This window comes from Lonchura striata, chromosome 7, assembly GCF_050655825.1.
Source record: "Lonchura striata isolate lonStrDom1 chromosome 7, ASM5065582v1, whole genome shotgun sequence".
Classification (NCBI taxonomy): domain Eukaryota; kingdom Metazoa; phylum Chordata; class Aves; order Passeriformes; family Estrildidae; genus Lonchura; species Lonchura striata.
This window is the reverse complement of record NC_140709.1, coordinates 7,400,836-7,417,779: the sequence shown is the minus strand read 5'-3', so window position 1 is coordinate 7,417,779 and position 16,944 is coordinate 7,400,836. Positions and strand designations below refer to the sequence as shown.

Sequence of the window (16,944 nt, the reverse complement as noted above, 5' to 3'; positions counted from 1 at the left end):
AAAAAGTACATCACCGTGAGACATCAATAAGGTTTAAGCATTTTCAATGTTAGTAAGGAGAAATTAAAAGATAAATAATTTTACTTTGTTCTAAGCAAGGAGTTGTAAGGGATACAGCTCAAACAGCTGAGGTAAATTAATTGGGATTTCCTATGCAGCCAGTGCAGAATGTTGACAGAATACTGGGATTTTTAAAATAATGTTAGTTTGAAATGAACTGCAACTTATTTATTTAGTTTATGAACTGTAGAACGTCATTACTGCCAACCAAATTGCATGCTTTAGTATGTAAATTAAAAATACAGGATGTGATTCTAAAAATCTCTGTCACATAGTAGCCTTCCTCTGAAAGAAGTGCCACTGTGAGTAATGAGCACACTCACAGAAAAGGCTTGTGGAGAGCCAGGCCCAGAGTGCAAAGCTGAGAGAAACTATTTAAAAAAATTACTGAGTCTCACTCTCTGCAATGATGGATGTGTGGGGATAAACACAGGCACCTAGATCTATAACAGAGCGTTGGGAAATCTCATTCCATTCCACGGGGAGAGTGGATTCTCCATTGTACCACATGCCTGATTGCTGAAAAAGGTGAGTTACATTAACTGCTGATTATCTGCAAGAAGGCACCACACACTTGGAAAGAAGGGTACTGAAAAACTATCATTAGATTATAAAAGGCAGACTGAAATAGCAGATTCCTTCACTGCAACCTAGCAAGGACTGTGTGCAGAATACAGTTAACATTCATTACAATAGAGAAAAATTGACAGGTTTAATAAAACCAAAATGATTTTCCTTGACTTCTGTGACTTACCTTTTCTTCACTGACTACACTTATTCCTCAGACCTTCTGGCACCAAATCATTATTCCTCTGGCCATATTCAATACTCTGAACTATATAAAGACTGTTTTTATGTCAGCCAGCTAAGTACCACAGAGAAAGCTCTGTGGTACACAGCTGTAGGAGAGAGCCACTGGACTGGAATTTGGAAAAATCCTAGAAAACAATTCATTTATTACCTGCTTTTTACAGAAAATATATATACCAAAACTTAGAGAAAAAAATCACCACTGTAGGTGAACTAAAGGATATGCTAAACAGCACCCTGACTAAAATATTAATGTGAAGTAAAAAAATCGCATATAAAACATATGCATATATTGTATTTTCTCCCCCATGCAAGATGTTGGAGTCACTATCCTGGAAAAGAGCATTTTATATTGTTCTGCCTAGAGAAGGAAGAAGTCAGGAACAGCACAAGTTACTCATTCCTTTCCTATGTGCCTTGTACCTCACTGGGATACACTGATGTGTGTGATGAGCACTCAAGCTGGAAAGTAACTCTCACTAAAACCTGCTTACTGCATGAGCAGGCTAAAGGAGAAAAATTCTGATATGCAGCAAAATTTGCAAGTAGTTGATGGGGTATGACACGATGACAAGCTGAAAACTATTAAATGCTGGTCTAAGGCACAACAGAACAGGAATAAGAGTTGAAGGATACTCTGTTGAGCACTTGGTTGAATTAGCTTATTTCAATATATTATTGCTTTGTGGGTATGTGAGAGTACAAAACAGAGAGCTGATCTGGAAGCTTTTACCTTTTCAGTATGTGCTAAACCTTCAGAAGCTCTGCACATTGTGATCCAAAACATTTAGTTTCTGAACCACTGCCATGGTGTGGCATAGGAGATGCAATTCCATATTCTCTTATTTTCCCTTAGACTTAATCAGAAAAGAAAACAATACTGTTTGTAACTCAGACTAAAATTCCCAGGAGGTGCCAAGGTTGATTTTAAAAAGCATTTTAGGCTTCTGTTGAACTGAATAGTGAGAGAAATGCAGGTAAGCATGGCCTTCTCTTGGACCACGGAGACAATGACTTAATGTACAGTTATTTTTACCAAGGCACTCTCTCATTTCAGGAGATGGAACTGTTTGGTGAACAGTGGATCAGAAATCTGTCCCTAGTGATGGCAGGATATGGTTACAGCAATGAGAGTAAATCTGAACAGCTCTTCTTACATCCAGTGGGCAGAGCTATTTTCAACACCCCTGTTGTAAATTCATATCCCTACTAGATCATCTTGATTTTTCTATGCCAAAAGAGAAGTTGCCCTGAATTTCAAGCGGCTTAGGGGAAAAAAAAATAAAAGGAGAGAGAAAAATAGAAAGATAAATATTTTACACATCGGGAGGAAATCCATCCTCTTCTCTTAATACTCACCACATTCTAAGTGAATTGAACAGTCTGCCCAGGAGAGGTTTCTATAAGCCCTCATCCATATGAGGATATTATTTCCAGTAACATCCCAACAGATAACCCTGTGCCAGTTCTGGAGCCTCACACCCTGGAGGGATGGCTGGAAAAGCCACGGTGGAAGATGGGAACTGGCAGGAGGGGTACAAACAGCTGGGAAAGATGAGATTTTGAGGACTTCAGCCAGAGCAGGGGAGGACAGACTGCAGGAGGAAACTTCCCCAGGGCACAAAGGCAAGGAGGAACAGGTAACAACCATGAGATTTGCTTCTCAAAGACCAACTGAGCCACTGAGGACCTACAGCAGATGAGCTCAAGCACCAACAGGTTATAGGAAACATTCAGCTTAATAGCACTTGTTAGGTTTTAATTTAAAATCTACTCAGCACTTGGAAAGTTGAAACAGTTTGCCAATAATGTTATCTGGAAAGAGCTGGAATAAACTGGGCTGGTTTTGAAAGCAGTGGTGCAATTCTGTGCTGATTCATTATCAGCCACCGTGTAAGGTTGGAAATAAGACTTTGCCTACCTCATTGTCTGATCCCTTGCTATAAAAAACAAAAGAGTTCTTAGGCACAGTTCAGAAAACAAATTATAAAAGTCTCCTGAAAAGATTTAAAAGTAAAATCATCCAATAATTAGAATTAAGTAGGTTGGTCTTCTGTGACAAATTGGCATAATGGATCTAGTTGTGTGGATGGCCAAGGCATTGGGCTAAGAAGAGGCTTCTGGCTGAATCAGATTAAACACATGGGCTGGAACAAGACTGGTTGCTACAACATTTTTAGAATGTTGCTACAAAATATTTAAAAGTTTCATGATTTTTCTATGCATCTAAGTCAAGTGATTCACATTTCCTATACACCAGTGAATCAGCTGACTTTCAATAAACATGAAGTCTTTCCTCACAGATATTTTCAGAAACTCGGGCTCTTCGCCTCTGCATATGGTGTGTTTCTTTCCACGGAAAAGAAAATAATTATTTGTTTTCTTAACATTTTTACCTTGCAGAACATGGAAAATCATTCAAATAAAAACAAAAAAGAGAAAATAAACAGCAAAATAAAAACCATCAGCATCCCATTCAAAGTTATCCTCTTAATCCACCCAGAGGAATATCCTCTCAATCCACCCAGAGGAATATCCTCTCAATCCACCCAGAGGAATTATGTACCCTTCTCATATTTCTATTTTATAGTTCATAGTTCATTGCCATCATGTCTTTCTTCCTCTGTAGAGTAGTAAAAACATAATATCGGAAATACTTGACATACTTCCTCATTTGTTTAATGGTGATGATAAAAGGGAAATTACTCCTCTAATATATTTGAACACTTAGCTTATTATCCTGAGTGAGCTTTATCCCAAAGCTCAATTTATTAAAACAGAACACATCTTTCTGTGATGAACTGCAAAGAGTAAGAGGGCAAAATTATTTAATTAAAATTAGAGTGGTTTCATGATTCTACCCCAGCAGATACTGCTTCTACTGCAGCTTAGTTTACTGAAACTTTCACTGAGTCTCACTCACCCACAAGAAATGAGATTTTCACACATGAATTAGGCTTTTCATTCAATAACTTCAAGGTTAACATCTAATGCTACCCCAGTGGTTTGCTGAAAAATGCAAGGCTGGGAGCAGCCCTCAATCAGTATTTTGGAGGCTGAAAGAACTCGTGCCCATTGCAGATGGAGAAGCAGACACTTGGCAAACCAGGGGAACCTCCTCCTTTTTGCCCGTGTTTATTTAATTTTGAATGCAAATACTGTGGTTTTAACAAGGTGTTTGTTAGCTGTGCTCTGTCCCAGTCACCTCATGAGCAGCAAAAAGCAAATACTTTCTAAGCAAGTTGCACTACTGCAGTTGCAAAGAAGGACATCCAAAAGAGCTGGAGCATTTCACAGAGTCAGACATGGTTAATTCATATTGAATTACCCTCTCTGCATAAATGTCTGTGCAAATGACAGACTTTAACAAGCCTTCAAAGCTGACACAGTATTTATCACTGATTAAATTTTAAAAATCAAAGTAACTATAGCTTTTACAGACATGTTTAGATTAAGACTGACATTAAAGCTGTATATCAGTTTAAATCACTTGCAATTATGCAGGTGCTTGGTGCTTGCATTTCAGTCATTTGAGGCTAAATTGGGGCAGAGAACCCAAAGCTCCATATTGGATAACAAAGCTTTGGGATACTCTTAAGGCCTTTACAGACACTGTTTGTGTAATATAGAATATTCTTAAAGCTTCCCTCTGTGGACTGTAAATGTGTAAATTGTTATTGCTGGAAAAAAGAAATAGTGGACAATCTTGAAATGAAAATCCATATAACACCTAACATACCCAGGAGAGCAAATTAAGGCTTTGTGAAAAATCTCTAACATGTATGTATGTGACTTTGGAAATATTATTCTTTTACTGTAATTGTGAAAATAGTGAAAAAATCTGGAATTGCTGTATGGGAGGTGATGCATGTCCAGAATAAATTATACTTTTTGTATATTTCTGGCTACAATTCTTCTGGTGATGAAACCAGAATTTAAAAAAGAAATTCCACCACAGAGTTCATATGTTATTCACCATATTTCATTAATATTTCATTTTTTGCAGCACTCCAAATACACAGAGAAGATATTAAAGAATTTTTTTTTCTTTGTAAGAGCTAGAAGGCATTTGATCATAACTACTGAAGTAAATTAAATGGCATTTCAAGAGCAGCCAACTAAAAATGCTGAAGGCATAAAGGAATTTTGATATCCAGGAAATCACAATTAATTTCAACTATGTAAAATGGGACACAAGATGGTGTGAAGGATTTTTTATTTGTCATCTGTTTCATTTGATTAGAAACATATGGTATTTATCAATCAGTAAAGTGGAAATAGGATTTGCTGTAAGTGATAAAGGATGTAAAAAAAATATAGCCAAAAGAAGCAATGGGAGAATATGTGTAGATATCTCTTACCAAAGTATATGATAGCTTTCACTTGGGCTGACTGCAAAGATACTTTATTATACTGATTTGTACTGTTCAGTGAGAAAATTTCTAGCATAAACAGTAGGTAATAAAAACATAAAAGGTATTACTGAAATATATCTGGCAATACAATTGAGAGAAAAAAAAAAAATTTAAATACAACTCCCATGATAAGGAGGAAGCTAATTAAAGAAAGTTTCCTGTGAAAATGAAGCCTTGCCCATTTTCTTATTCTTAGATTTCCTGCTCCAGGTCCACCTGACCAGGATGACTACAGGCTCTTTCCCAATCACAGAAACCACCATGTACCTCACATCTACAGTATGCCAGGAAAGGCAGAAACAATTTGCTCTATGTATGGAACAGGAATGATTATCCCATACAGACATTCCAAACAAAAGAAGCTAAATAATCTGTTTTATTGTACAAGTATCTGGAGAAGCTACCCATTTATCCCTGAGCTGGTGGATAGTTTTTTCTCTTTTGGTACATCATTCACTGGAAAATTAGCTCAGATTTACCCAACTTTTTGTGTGAGCAGCCAAGAGAAGGTATTAACCAGAACAAAAAATACCTGCTGGATCTAAGCTTCTATAGAATAAAAACTTCACACCATTTGTGCAGGCTTTTTCTTAGGTGTGCACTGTCAAATACATTTATACACGTGTGTAAATGTAAATTTCTAATACATGTGCCTTTGTAGAGACTTTAAGAGCTCAGCCAAGAAACAGGCCAGTGAACTCAGCTGAGGAGGAGGAGAATAAAATAATTCTACAATTCCCTAACAGAGCAGCTTGTCACATACTACAGTTGAGCAACAAACAAACTAATAGGAAGAAATATCAAAAGCTTTCTTACCACTGATGATATTAATTAAATTATATTAATAGGCATTAATGGATTAGGTCACACACTCTATTACTTTTAACAGCTTCTTTTATAGGCAGTGCTCAGATTCTAGAGGGCACAGATGGAGGACCAATTCTAGTAAGCACTTTATTAGCCTTTCTGATTCCATTAATTCAGTAACATCTAATCATGTAAAGTAAGATTAAAGATCCTGACACTCACAGCACAAAAAACTAACAAACAGTAATTTTTTGTTCCTTTCTACATTGACTAATAAAATATTTAGAATAATTAGTCTGAAAATAGTAAGGAATTAGAACAGCTAATTGCACGTAACTTTTAAAAAAGTCTCTTAATTAATAAGCCCTACAGTCTTTGACACTACAATTTATATTCTTCATGAGAAAAATGCAGCAAAAATACATAATGTTAGACAACACACAGTTAACAACACTTTGTTTTGATTATATTGGATCACAATTAATGTTGGCCGTGGAGCTCATCGTTCTCCTTTGATAGCTCCTTACACTCCTTATGTAGATTAATCCTGAAGTGTTGGCATTCTCTAACGTGGCTTTGAGCAAGGCACTGCTCAGCCCTGCCACCAGTCAGGAGAAGTCTCCACTGCCCTCCCTGGACCACATCCTGCCTGTCCTTGGTGCTGCTTTCTGCATCTGGGCAATTTGCCACAACTGATAAAGGCTGTGACCTTACTGAACACCTCCCTACCAACTGGAGACATACAGAACTGCAAATGTCATGCAGACTGATTAAGAATGAGGCAAAGCAAACAGAAATCATGCATATTTTGGAAATAAAAGACCACAAGGAACCTACAGTCATTCTCCATCAACAGATAAAGCAAGACTACATTAAACTGTACACTTTTTTTAGAGTTCTACTGTCTTAAACACTTAGTAGCATGTATTTTTTTCTCCCCAGAGCAAAATTAGAGTTACCTCATATTACATATTTTTATTTTACAAACAGTCTAAGCCTTTCAAGTAAAATTGCAGAAACTGCCCACACCTTTGAGATTTCAGATCCTGTATTTAGATGCAAACAGGACTGGTTGTAACTGTTCATATTTTACTTTTAACAAAGTCCTCAAGAACAAAAATCCAGAGTCTTAATCTATCAGAGTACAGCTCAACCCAAAAATTATGTAAAAGGGCCTTCATACTTAAACAAAAATGTATAGTGCTAGTGATAAATCTATTGTCTACCAACAGCTTACACAGGCAAAATGTCACTCAGATCATTCTAAGGCAATAATTTACCCATACCTATAATGCTACATATATGCTTAAACAGAAGAGAATGGAGGACACACTAGAAAAGTGAAAAATACAACTTCAGTAAGATATTTACTGAACATTTTAACTTTGCAGCAGTTAAAAATTAGACAAATATGCAGTCTCATGTTTTCATAGACATTGAAGCCCATGCTTCTATCAAGGAGCACAAAATAAGTTCATGTATATTGTGGTTAAAGTTTTACCTGCACCTTGTCCATGTCTGCCTTAGAAAACGTTGAAACTTCTCCACTAGTTAGAAGCTACCACAAGGTGCAGTATTTTGCAGATCCTAATTTTCCAGAAATGCACTCAAAATGTGGAGTGTGCAGCTCTCCGTGAGGTCCACAAGGAAATAGATTTTCCACAGCCTGGCAGTAAAAAAGCCTGAGCTCTCCCAAGCAAGCAGTCCAGCAATTAAAAACTGAGCAATAAACTACACTGGAGCAAAACTAGTTTTATGACAGTTGTTAAACTACCTATATTAGTCTTGCAATATTAATAATTGAAACAAAACGAGTAAAAGCAATTTTTCTTATTGAATGGTCTCAAAGGAATTAAAATAATGTATTAAGTTCCTTTTAAAGATATGTGATGCTCAGCATTAGAGAGGAATCCTTTTAGTGGTTCTAAGTTTCTTGTTCACCCTTGGTAAATGAATTGTGAAAAAAATACCCCATAACATGAAATCAGGTGAACTGTGAAAGATTAGATTAATACTACAGGGTGATTCAGTGCCCATAAATGAATGAGGCAGGGGGGAGGGTGGTCTTTTATGTGTGAAACTCTTGTGCTTCTTACCTCCAGAGCTTTCAAACGCTCCAAGAGCAATTTTGTTTTTTCCTTTTCCTCCTCAGTGCTGCTGCTTTCACTTCTTGAATCCTCATCTGCCCGTGTGCGAATTTTTTCCATGCCTTCTTTACATCTCCTACTGTCTTCTGACAGCTTTTCCTGAAATGATTTTTTAAAAATGTCATTACTCACAGGTGCAAGTGAAGTTAACTATGCAAATATCTCCAATTCTCCCTTGTATATGAATGAAAAAAAGACAGAGGAAGTTGCTGGTGACATGATTAAAGTACTAAATAAGTGGAGTCATGAAGGCTCTGTGACACGCTATGCCAATTCTGCAAGTGTATGCACAACTTAACTGCTACTTCTACTTCAGATTTTTAAAACTCAGAACTCGTCATTTCTTTAATATCTTCCATTTTCTTCTTTAGAAGTTGCAATGAACATTGAACATGCCAGCTTTCAGTGGCAGCATTTTGCCACTGAGAAATAAAGCAGTTTATTGAGGAAAAGCTAACATATGTTCACACTTCATGTCTTTCACCTTTCTTCATCTAGAGCTAATATTTGAATTATTAAATATTGGGCTGAGAATCAAGCTGCTACAGGATGAATAGTGATTTAAGATCTGCTCTAGCATATAACTGGAGAGAGTGAGACTGGCAACAAAACTTTCAGAAGTGCCCCAGCCTATTTCTAGTCAGTCAGCCTGAGTTGTTACCAGCTGCAGCTTCTGAAAGACTGCTGAGTTTTACCAGAGTTCTGTAGAAATCATAGGATTGAACAGTGAATCCTGCTAACTCCAATAATTATCTGTCCAAGCTCTCTGTCCACAGGCAGAGTGAGACAGAGAAAGAAAACACCAAGACTACAAGCAGGCAATGCAAAACATTGTCCAAAATGTCAAGGCAAGCAAAAGGGGAAGAAAGAGAATTCCACAGATGTTGAGGGTGAACCACCATCAGAGCACAACACAGGAGGGACTGGCTCTACCTTGCAAACCACCTTCTCTAACTGCATGAGCAGATGCAGTCTGACAACTCCCAAGCAGCTTGAGAATGGAAAATGTGAGATAAATCAACAATAAATACTGGGCATCAAAGCAAATCTAGAGAATTCCTTCAATGAGCATCTTCATGTGCTTTTCTGATAATTATGTGCAAAAGTTCAGACATTCATGATCTCTGCATTACCCCAAAACTGAGATGCTTTCCCCATAACTATTACACAATATGCACTCTAAGCACAGAAGTGTGCATCTTCATAAAGAACTTATCTTGCTTGAATAATGTGCAAATACAAGTGTTTGAGAGGTAATAGCAAGACATTATCTTTCCTAAACCTATATATATATATATGTATATATATATATATATATATACTACCTTTTCATATAGGTAACTATATGAAAAATACATGCTGAAAAAATCAGTCTGGATCACATTCCCAACAATGTCTTTTTAAAATATTAACTAGCTTAGAAATTGACTACTACTATGCTAAAACTTTAATCAAAAATTAGTTTTATATAATATGGGCTTAATTACTGAACATCCTTACACAAACCATGAGGCAAAGAACTCATTCTGTGCCCCAAAACACAGATGTCAAAGAGCCACTCCATCAGGTTTCCAACATGACTGCTACCCTGATCACATAGGAAACTTCAATATAGTTCTTGGGCTTTGTTTTTTCATGCTTGCTACTCGCTGATGCAACAATCAAGTATCTGAAAAAGAGCCATTAAACCATTTTTGCTTCAAGTTGCCCTAAGGAGTGCATTGAGATAAAACAATGAACTCAGGGGAAAGAAATGACAAAGGTATATCTCTGATGCAATTCAAATTCAAACTATTGTTTTTAGGAGGGGATGTGACCTGAATTGGATGTGGCTAACAATAGAAGAAAACATAAACACATGCACAGAGTCACTTTTCCTGCACAAAGTCAGGGCAGCAATTTCAAAGGACAAGTAGAAGAAAGCACAGGTTATGACATTTAATTACAGAAAGTGAAGAAATGCAGCTTCTCAGAGAGTAAATCCCAGCCACATGAAAAAGTAACCTTTTCATCTTCTAATTACAAAATTAGATGAACTTTGCACACTAGTGGCACAATCAGAACACACATTTCACTCTGATGTGCATTTGAATACCTCATGACACTTTACTGCTGTTACCCCTGCCTGAGTGTTGAAGTACAGCTGACATAGCTCCAAAAGCAGTTTATTACTGAGCAATAATAAATGTATTTCTGTATTTCAGCCACGGAAAAGGTGCAGAACAGAGGAAAAACTTTTAACCTTAGAAATTGTGCTTAGAAATGCCATGGGCTGAGGGCACTGCCCCATCACATTCACCAGTTCCGCCTGGGTGATGTCCAGTGAGGGCAGAGTGGAAAATCCACAGTCCAGAAAGCAAACAGGGATTTGTAAAGCACCCTTTGTGCTAGAAGTCAAATCCCTAGAGAGTGAGGTGACAAATGCTTTTGGAATGACAGAAACCTTTTGATTGTGCAAAATCTGTTAAAATCAAAGGCAGCTGAGTGCTGGGGAGGAAGGAAGGGGAAGGAAGAGGAAATGTGCATCTCCTGTGGGATGTTGGACAAATCCTGCAGAGGGCTCTGGGGTGAGCGTGCTGAAGGCAGCAAACAATGAGTAAAGTAGCTTACTCCTTCTCTCCCTGAAGTCCTACACTTCTTGTGTTATCCCAGAGAGCATCTTTTGCCACTCCTGAGCAGTCTCTGCTTGTGCCTCACATATTGCACAGTCACAGGCAGGCTGTGTTCAAATTGAATAACAAAATCCTTCCTGGTGCGAAGTCCAGCGAAGGCAGAGATAGTGCTCTCCTGCTGATCAGTGCAGTTTAATTTCTGGGAAAAAGTAACAGTTGGAAATGGTGTTCTGGACATAAAACAGCTATTAAAAAAAAAAAAAAAAAAAGGGAAGGGAAGAAAAGAAAAGAGAGAAGAGAAGAGAAGAGAAGAGAAGAGAAGAGAAGAGAAGAGAAGAGAAGAGAAGAGAAGAGAAGAGAAGAGAAGAGAAGAGAAGAGAAGAGAAAAGAAGAAGAAAAAAGAAAAGAAAAGAAAAGAAAAGAAAAGAAAAGAAAAGAAAAGAAAAGAAAAGAAAAGAAAAGAAAAGAAAAGAAAAGAAAAGAAAAGAAAAGAAAAGAAAAGAAAAGAAAAGAAAAGAAAAGAAAAGAAAAGAAAAGAAAAGAAAAAAAGACTCCACTCTGGGTCTCCCCAGCCCAATGAGTTTAAGATACATGCCTGTACCATGAGAGGATGCAAACACAACAGCCTGATGAGAATTCTGCAGTAAAGGCTCATCTACTTCTCTAATGCTCTGTGTTAACAAAGAGAAAATAAAAATATTAAAGATTGAAATCTTACTGAAACTAGAATTATGCTGATTGCTGTAGACCCTTTCCTACAGAAATTAATGAGAAACTTACAATTGAGTTCCACATTGTGGAAGCTTCTCAGGCTGGTTTAAACTGTCATTGCTCTTCTGAAACCAAGAGTATTTTGCAAATCATAAATGACATCCTGCCCTGACCATTTTCAGTATTCAGTTTGCTCCATAAATGAAACAAGCAGTCCAGTGCTGATGAACCCTCTGCTGAAACACCGTGGGCCCCGTGGCCAGTGGAAAACAAGGGATGGAAACAGTCCCTGCACCCAGGATCAATGAAGGATATAAATCACTAAAGACATTGATCTATGAAGCTGCACAACACAGTGCCCTGACTGAGACTCATCAGAAAGCTGGATTTCAGTTAGCTGCACTAAGGAAGAGCAGTATAATATTCCCTCTTTCCACTAATAAATAAAGTAAGAACAATAAATTAAGGCAGCAGGAAATCCACCTGAAATTGCAAATGATAATTTACTGGAACCTGTGGAATGTAAAGCCAATTTTCTCTCTTCTCCCTTCCATCTACCTTTCAGAATATTGAACAAGAAAGTGTTTTCACTGTTGATAAACAGGGAGTAACTACAGTGATAGAAAAGATCATAGAGAAGCTTTCAAAAGATAAGAGAACAAACTGCCTATTTCAGAAATTACCTCTTTCTTCATCCCAAGAAAGGCTAAAGGCTCCCAACCCTAACAATCAGTCATTGGGATGTCTTTCCTCTGAGAACTGTCACCTTTTCAAGGAAAAGAGAAGTGTCAAAGGGATACTTAGCCAGCTATTTCTTAACTATTATTTCAGAAATTATGTCACTTTAGAAGTTTTATTGGTAACACCCTCAGCCCTTTCTTCTTTCTAAGATGCTTTCTAGGAATAACAGTACACACATACAGACATGGAAAAGGAAAGGAAAAAAAAAGAGAGAGCACTTAAAAATATTTCAATTTGAAGCTATAAAATCTCAAACCAAGAAGAGTACACATCAGAAGACACAAAGACAAAAAAAAGAAGTAGCTGTCAAAGATTATTCTAGAATTTCTTTTTTACAGTAAAAACTATGATTAGGCACTGGACAAGTGGCTATAATAATATAAGATAGCTTAATCTAATACTAATACTAATAAATGTAACTGGATCTGGGATCTATAGCACTGATTATAAATGAGCACTCTTTCACAAGCACACGTTGACAAAAATCTGATTGAACCAAACAAGAATTAAAAAAGATCAACATCTTTGAAATGCTGATTTTTCCAGTGAGTGTTGGATGACAGAATTGCTTGTCTGGAAAGTGATAAGTAATAATTAGAAATGACATCTTTGCTTGTAGAAGCTAAAGATCATTTTCATGTGATAAGCACTGGTCCTTCAGAGAAGTTTTTCAGATGCAATGCAGTAAGGATCCCTCAGATACAAAAGATCTCTATTTCCATTTTGGGTGTCAGATTGTGATGCCTGAGTGGGATCATCTCTTCTGAATTCCTTTTAATTCCTCAACTCTGAAATTTATTAGAGAGAAAGGCTTTACAATGGTAGCAAATTCAAATTCTTCTGAGAGTCGTGCCTGCAATTTTGCAAAACCACACTTTAATCACACATTAATCGACCAAGAATAAAATAAATGTAGGACACATAATTAAACAGCGTTTATAATTGCTCATAACCACTTAACTGAGGAAAAAAAATATAAAATATTCACAATGTAGCTATTAATTGTTCTTTAGAGAGGCAGTTGTAACAGGCATCCAAGAATCCAGTCTATGTGGAACCCAAACTATGCTGAAAACTCAACACCTCAAAACACTTTAGTGCTTTCTGTGGTGTGCTTCCACATGACCTTCTAAATAAGATATTTACTGAATACTTATCTTAGATTTCAGTGACTGAATGTGGTGATCTGAGTACACCACACTACACTCTAGCACTCTTCCTACAACCAAGACTCTCCCTCCCAACCCAAACTGCAGTTTCCAGATCCATACACAGAATTGTTTTATGTTTGCACTGCTTTTGGCTGGGGTACAGCTCTTTTTTCTCACAGGAGCTGCTATGTGTTTTGGATTTGTGCTGCAAACAGTGTTGACAACACCAAGAGATCTCATTACTGCTGAGCAGTGCCTACATGGAGCCAAGGGCTCTGGTGCTCCTCACCCCATCAGCGAGGGGCTGGGGGAGCCCCGGGAGCTGGGGGGGACACAGCAGGGACAGCTGACCCCAAGTGACCCCAGGGATGTCCCAGAGCATCTGGCATCCTGCAGCAATAAAGAGGGGAAGGCTGGCCAGGGACCACTGCTCAGGGACTGCTGGACATCAGGCAGTGGGGAGTGAGCACTTGTTTACATTTGCATCACTTCTCTTTCTTGGGGTTTATTCCTCTATGTTATTTTTCTTTCCATTACAATTTGTTGTTGTTTTAACATTTCCATTATTAAACTATGATTTTCTCAACCCATGAGCAGTGGCAGGGAGCTCCTGTGTTCCTGGTTCCTCCTCAAAATGAAAAGCTCCACTCACACTGATTAGCAAAGTTACCAGCAGGAAAAAAGAACCTTTGTAAGAAGCTGTTCCTTCTTCATCTAGATAAGGTAATAGGAGAATAATATTCAGCATGATTTTTCATGCAGATATATGAGCTGTCTCTCACTTTTACCCTCCCAGTTTTCTTCTCCACATCCTGCTGGAGTGGGGTGTGGGGCTTGGTTGCCAGCTGCAGTCAAACCACAGCACTGTATTTATAAATTGTGAATGCTTTTTCTTGCAAGACCATTCTACAGTCTTGATGCATTCTTAGATGATGTCTTTTCAGCACTGCTCCCAGTGCAGACCTCCTAGTGCTCACCACTATTCACTGTGAGCACTATAAAATAAGATTTTCTAGACTGTTGATGAAGATAAAAGCTGTAGATGAGGGTTTATTTGTACTTTCATTAAAAAAGCAGCCTAAAGCAATGCACAAATAGCTGTCAGACTGCATAGGCTGAAAAAAGGCAGAAATTGCTCCAAGCACTACAGACTTAACATTCCAACAAGTTTAAATTTGTTTTCCAGTGTCACCTTGTTCCTCTTTCTCCCCAACCCTTTCTCTTTTTCCTAAATATACCATCTGAAAATTCACAGTATCTTCTGATATGCTGTATAACCAATTTTGTTTAGCAAAACCTGAGGTGTGTAAAAGACACATCTGTTAAGTCTAAGGTGAAGTAAGTGTGTCCTGCAGGACTCTAAGTATAGGAGTAACCAGAGATATCTGTCATCTGAATACTTTCTTTCCATATGCAACTTGAAAAAAAAAATTTTCTTTATTTCCTAATGGGCATCCAATTAAACACAATAACCAAGGCCTGAAAAAAACACAAACCAAATCATAACTGAGCAAACGTTACAATATGAAAAAAAAATTAAATGCAACTAAAATTATATACAATTGACATTATCTTTTAGTATAAGGCTACAAATATGACTTCTGCTTTACCTTCCTTGCTTTTATCTGTGTTCAGCTGTTTTCTCTTGCTTTCTTTTCTCCCAGTGGAAGGAGAGACTAAAATATAGCTTTCCTTAGACAGCACATCAGTAAGTGTAATAATAATACATTTTTGTTTAGCTAACAGCTTTTGTTAAGAACAAGCTGACCAAAATTGAAGGAAAACAAAGGAATGCAACGTATCACAAAAGTTTACAGAAACATCCCAAATTGTTCATGATTTAACATTACCCTTGTCAGAAAAACATATTGGATTCTTCTTTTTCATCTCTGGATTTCACTTACAAAGTGAGTAGAGCAAGCAGCAGCGTTCCCTAGATTAAACACTTGTGATGGATAAGAGGAGCAAGTTCATACTTTATGTTTCTGATAGGTGCCTCCCTCCACCCGTGCATCAATCTAAATGTTCTCCACATTATTCTCCACTCATAACACTCCCCACCAGTACAAGTTATCATCCCTGCTGAACAGCTCTGCAACAGCATTAATAAATTTCCCAATGATGCTTTTATTGGCCGCTGCGTGCATCAAGAACATATTTCTTTTGAAAAAGTTCAGATTGGAAAGGAGAGTAAGAGCAGAAAACCTTCAGGGTGCACTTGAGGATGGAGTGTACTCCTCAGACCAGCAGGAGGAGATGGAATTTCTTGTCCCAGGTCCCAGTGCCAGCTCCTGTCCTCAGTGGATGGATATTCCCATTACCAACAGCCACTCTGGCACTGTCAGAGCAGGGATCAGCACCGACCCTTCTGCCATCCTGGTTTCAGGCACAGCAGGGGCAGGGCAGTGTCCAGGAGCTCCTCTGCTCCTGCTTCCTTCTCAAAATAAAAACCTTCAGTCACACTGATTAGCAAAGTTACCAGCAGGAAAAAAATACCCTTTCTAAGAAGCTGCTCCTTCATATATCTAGATAAGGTAATAGGAGAATAAATAATATTCACTGTGATTTTTCAGGCAGATATTCTATTAGAAATTGGTTCATTATAGTACCATACTTCAAGTAATAATCTTTCCTTCCAGGAAACCTGTAGGCAGCATTTAAACTTTTTTGAAGGGGTTTGTAGGTATTACAGTAACTACACTTGACAAAAGCTACAGTATTAAAATACCTTCCCCTGACTGAAGTAGAAATAAGCCAAACTATTCTGAAATTCAAATTCAGTAAATTTTATGTAACAGCAATTCAGGAAAAAAAGAAAAAAAAAAGGACTCTGGATTTAAGTTGCTAGAAATAAGCCAATTTTCCTTCCATAGTATTGTGGAATGAGATCAGTGTATTAACTGACTAGTTCCCACCATAAGCACAATTGCTGAAGCTGACCTAAGAAGTTACCAGTGGGATTAGAAAGAAAAAAACCTTGAATATTATTCCATTACCAGGTAATTTTTTTGTAAGTGCCAGGGAACAGTTTTATGTCTCCCATCCTTGTCAGGAAAACTTCTGAAAGAAAATCAGAATTCATCTTTGTGCAAAAATAAGATGTAGGAACAATCATTCCAGATTAGATCAAAACTTAACTTTTCAAATATGTTATTGTAATTCAGATTATTTTAACTTTTCCTGATCAGAAGAACACTTTCCAAAATAAATTTACTGGTGTACTGCTAAGTGAATGTATTAGTTAAAATAATTTTCAAAGACAGAATGAGTGTGAATTCAGCATCCTCTCCCTTTTTTTTTTTGCCTTATAAAATAAGCAAAATTTTGGATTTTTTTAATTAATCAAAATTTTACATTTTTTAAACTTCTAAAAATTTAACAACTAGCACTGCTTTCTGCTGGCTGGAAAACATCAAGGAAATAACATCAAAATGCAGAATGAACAGTGAGTTTTATGGACAAGGGGAAGTAGGAAAAGAGCAATCCACTT

General features: G+C 37.4%; 1 protein-coding gene across 6 annotated transcripts in view; it reads right to left on the bottom strand.

Moving 5' to 3' along the window:
- The window catches only part of NCKAP5 (NCK associated protein 5), a 416,669-nt gene that overhangs the window by 105,684 nt on the left and 294,041 nt on the right, over window positions 1–16,944 (bottom strand). For all 6 annotated transcript variants that reach the window (XM_085584141.1, XM_077784917.2, XM_085584139.1 and 3 more), the window contains one exon: window positions 8,189–8,338. In XM_085584141.1, the coding sequence (XP_085440267.1) occupies window positions 8,189–8,338 (150 nt within the window). The remainder of the gene's footprint in view (window positions 1–8,188; window positions 8,339–16,944) is intronic.